Source organism: Octodon degus, unplaced genomic scaffold (genome assembly GCF_000260255.1).
Source record: "Octodon degus isolate 3935 unplaced genomic scaffold, OctDeg1.0 scaffold00101, whole genome shotgun sequence".
In the NCBI taxonomy this organism is placed as follows: domain Eukaryota; kingdom Metazoa; phylum Chordata; class Mammalia; order Rodentia; family Octodontidae; genus Octodon; species Octodon degus.
The window spans coordinates 8702081-8706779 of NW_004524677.1; the positions used below are offsets into that span (position 1 = coordinate 8702081).

Here is a 4699-nt window from a genome sequence, read left to right on the forward strand (position 1 = left end):
TTTTCTTGAAACAGGTCGTGGGATTTTCAAAGTGAGGCACCTTTCTGCTCTGTCCTCTGTGGCTACTACAGCAAAGGAGCTGGCCACACTCGGCAGGACAGGAGGTGACCGGGATGCATGAATTCTGTCACCAGAGTGTCTCTGTGGAATAAGGAGGTAATTAATCATCATATTTCCACATGTGCCGAAGTGTTGAATGACTGCAAGCATGGAATGCCAGAATTATTAATCATTTTATCACATAAAGCATATATTTCTCTTCTGTTTGCACTTAGCTGAACACGGATGCACTCTTGCTACGAAGGGCTGGGCCCGCTGTGGAGCAAGGCTCAACTCTTTTTTATTGTTTATCCCTATTTGTTTGAAGTGTTATTAAATAATAAAAAAAGATCTTTGCCTTTTGTAAGAACATGTTTTATGTATGATTGAAGTTTTTACAACACTCAAAAAAGCCATCTGATGTTAGATTTAAAAATAAAATCCAAAGCATTTTCTGACATAGTACACATGAAAAATTGGAAATCCCAGTATCTTCAGTAGAAGTAGTAGAAAGTGTATGTCTCCTTGGAGCTGGACACCCACTTAACACAGCAAAAAACAGGGTATTATACTGTAAACAAAAAGGTACAGTAAAGGACAGTTGTAAATTTACATAAGAATAGTTCATAAACATTTTGGTCTTTCCATAACAGTTTTATATAAAATGAATAAAAAACCTTTAGACAGCTGTCACCATTCCCGTGGGAGCACTTTTCACTGATATGCACAAACGTGTTTATAGAGCAAGATATTGATGCACCAGTACATGGGTATTAGACTAAGATCACTGCTTGTAACTGAGATGTGTAGAATCCAGGCAACATTATCCACAGCTGAGATTCTCTCACATCATGGATTCTTGTCATGTTATAGCTATAAAAACATGAAAATATAACTTTACATTATTTCAATTATTTACATTAGTTCAAGCTTGACAGAGAAAATTGGAATTTTGGAAGAGTAGGCCCAGAGGTACAACAAATACCATTGACTGTACATTGTTTGTTGGTTTTTTTTTTTTTTTCACTTTTAAAAACTCATTTTAAGTACAATATGGAAATTATTAGTCTGCAATTTGGTCATTCTAGCATTTATTATTAAAAATTTGAATGCGTCTCCCACATACCTGCTGAGGAGACGCGCTCTAAGCCTACACTGTGTTTCCTGCAGGAGCTTGTGATCGGGGCAGTAAAGTCTGGAGGAGAATATGATACCACAAGCCACCGTGTTCAGGGCAAGTGGTCACCATTAAAGCCTACTAGTCTCCTTCCCTTCTGTGAGATAGAACAAGCAAAAGTATTTTCAAAGCACTTCGTACCAGGTACACACAAAGGCTTCTTTGCAGAAATGACCAGACTAGTAAAATAGTTAAAGTAACCACTGGGTGGAGATACTTGTCTATGGCACTAAATTCATTTAATTTGGAGGCTTTTAATGAAAATCAAAGGCATTTTTATAAAGGGAAAGGTAGATTCTTTTAAATTTATTAATAGAGAAATATAAGCTCTTTACTCAAAAGTTACACAAGTGTGGTATTTTATCCATACTGGGCATATTAAAATAGTAATTCCACCTGAGGAATAAATATAAAAATAATATATTAGGATTGCTCTCATTGATGGGGATGGGCAAAACTATAGTGCATGTAATTCAAAATGCTTAAACTATTCAGAGGATGTGGGGTTTATGACAGCTTTTATAATCATGAAGTTAAAAGCCTACATTTTGTTTATGAAATTTGATCAATGGCCAAATATGTTAAGAGCCATTTTCAAGGCATTTTATATTTCATTTACAAGTAGTGCTGTTCTTCTGCAAGCTCTACCACCTGCAAAACAAAGCTCACATATCTGTTTCTTATTATTAAATTCCAAAATCTATTAGCATTTACCTACGTAGAGTAAATGCTTTTGTATTAGCAAATATTTAATTATATAAGTATATGTAGGTATATAGTAAGACAGATCAAAAATAGACTCAGATATTATGTGGGATCAATTCATACTTGGAAAAAAAATCACCTGGCCTTTTTAAAAGGGGAAATATTTTTTCTGGGAACCTAGTAATTTAATAATGCCTTTAAACTGACTGGATTTATGACCAAACTGTAGCTCAGCAAAATTAATTGGACCACTTGGAAATAAAACAATACAAAAATGTTTATTTCAAATGTCAAGCATTGGCAAGTAATTTTTATATTAACACCAAATGTTAAAGAATAGGATACATTAAAGTTTTAATAACAATATTAAATTACAAGATCGGAATCTTCTCTTTGTTTTCTTCCCTTAACATTTACATATTTGGCTTTGAAAAATCCGGAACTGACGCCTACAACTGTTGTCTGTCAATCACTTCTCTTCCCCTAGTTCACTCGGTTTTTGTCTTTTCCAACCACTATGGAAGCAAATTTATTTAAAAGCCAGTTTGTTTGTGAAAATACTTAAAAATATTTTTTTTACTTTTAAGTGTTTTTTTTTTCTTTTTCTTATAAAACATGTCACATCTTGATGCGGCTGATGTCGAGTGTGCTTGGGTCATCGTGAGTTAAGAGACTGCCGACAGGGGCTGCAGAGACAGGCTCGCCGTCCGCACAAAGACGTCAGGTAAGTGCAAGGACTCCCGCGTAAGCGGTGCATGGCCGCCACACTCCGTGCGTAACTCGAATAGAAAAGGATGCCGTGTTTGTGATTAGTCATTCCTGACAATTCAAGATGAACTCCGCCTATTTAAGAATTCTTGGCTGAAAGAAAAGTCTTCAAGATACGGGATGCCTCTCACCACTTTGACAATAAACACACAAGAAAACCATTGTGTAAGGCACTCAAAAGGTTCTTATCAATCACGAGAGATCAGTCACACTGACATTCATTCCCATGCCAGGACTCACGTAAGGGACAGCATGCACTGCTTTTGGAAATGCTGGAGTCAAAACAGGTCCATTTCCTCCAGTACTTCCTGAAATTGACAGCCTTGCCGCGTTCCTCATGGCGTCGCTCAAGGTCATCTTAAAGGAGAGGGGAGGGAGAGAAGAAAGATCATATGTTACCGTTTTTGAAAGCATCCAGCGCAAAGGCTGCACTGCTTTTGAAAAGTTTACTTCTATCTGAAAGCTTCTAGCAAATGAAAGCAAACAGTGCGAAGCTGAACTGCAAATCACGGAGCACAATTACGGCAGGAACCTGACCACATTCACCCATGCTATTGCGCCATTAAAGAGGAGCTAGACAGTTGAGCCGCAGGTTAGTCACTGATCAGGAACATGGAAAAACACCAACAATACATACAGATGGTCCATCCGCCTTCTTCCTCATTTAAAAGAGCTTAAGGACGCGACAAGAAAGCTAAAACGTGCACTTAGAAGTGGTATTAGAGCCTCGTTCCTACCCCCTAAATTTTAACACTCTCGATGCCATATACGTTGTAACCTTCCTTATAAGTTGCAAAATTCTGTGAATTCTGCGAGGAAGATGGGTTAATATTCTGTGCATTCTTTGCCACCTTCATTCGTTTCGCCTCGGCCCTTGACTTGTAACAGAACTCAATCAAAGCCACCAGCATTGCCAAACCAAGGCCCCCGACCAGGATGTAGAACACTCCAGCCACGTTGCTCAGACTGAGGGCACTGGTCTTTTCCTAAAGGATGTATATAAGAAGAGGTTATTAGGAAGGCAAACTGGCGCATGGGAGAACAGCAATGTCACAATAGCATCATCACAGGAACAGCCTAGTCACACAGAATGCATTTGAACTCCAGAAACAATAGATGCTCCCTGAGATGGTCCATCTTCCCACTAGCCACCACGAGACAACAGGAAATTTAGTCAAGGAAGTTTGGTGGATTTAATCATCTCTCTATCTACAGCTTCTCTTTGCTCATTTCTTAAAAGATTTCCTGCCTATGTCAGCTGCAGTGTTCAGCTGATGAACAGATAGATCCGTTACCCTAGGGAAACTAGGGGTGGGAGGTGAAGTCTTCATCCCAGGATTACTCGGGGGGAAGACGACAGCACACAAGGTGTTTAGAACAAACCGTATGTGTAGGTATGGAGCTGTCACTTTGGCTCTTGACAGTGTCAGTGGTTTATGTGTGTCATGCATGGAGAGCTGGCTCTGTTTGCAATCACTCAAAGTAGAAGGGTTGCGAGAGGAGGACTCCGGCAGTTTCTGCTGCTGCGCGCTGGCTAGTGGGGGTCGCGGGGCATCTGCCTTCCAGGTCTGCTCTGGCAGTGTGAGCAGAGGCAGTGAGCTTCTCTGTGTCTCTTAGACTCTGAAATGCACTCCCTGTGTGTACTCTCCTCTGCTGTACTACACCTCACAGAGCCTTGCCACTCAGTACAAACAGAGCACACGTGATGTACACAGACAGTCTTGTCAGTCAGCATTGATATAAATATTGCCAGTAAAACAGACAAGAAAACACACACTCCTGTCTTTGCTGGGTCTTAAAAGTTCTGCTACCATGATCATTCTGTCATTTACTCTATTTCAGTATGCTTCTGCTTCATGCATTACCATATATGAGTTAGACATGAACACAGACTGCAATAAATATATTAAATGTTTATGTTCTACTTAAAATAAAATAAAATAAAAACAAATCAGTAACTCTGCAGGCATTACCAAAACAGCTTACCAAATTAGGCACCTCATGCTTTCT

The 4699-nt window shown here is 39.2% G+C and overlaps 1 protein-coding gene across 3 annotated transcripts in view; it reads right to left on the reverse strand.

Moving 5' to 3' along the window:
• Positions 1 to 392: 392 nt before the first annotated feature.
• The window catches only part of Gria2 (glutamate ionotropic receptor AMPA type subunit 2), a 148820-nt gene continuing 144513 nt past the window's right edge, over positions 393 to 4699 (reverse strand). For 2 of the 3 annotated variants that reach the window (XM_023723639.1, XM_004638708.2), the window contains exons 16-17: positions 3541 to 3675; positions 468 to 3046 (exon numbers count right to left, since the gene is read on the reverse strand). In XM_023723639.1, coding sequence (XP_023579407.1) covers positions 2882 to 3046; positions 3541 to 3675 — 300 coding nt within the window. In that variant the 3' untranslated portion in view covers positions 468 to 2881. Of the gene's footprint in view, positions 3047 to 3426; positions 3676 to 4699 lie in introns of all 3 variants that reach the window. The other variant, XM_023723638.1, reaches the window with a different exon arrangement.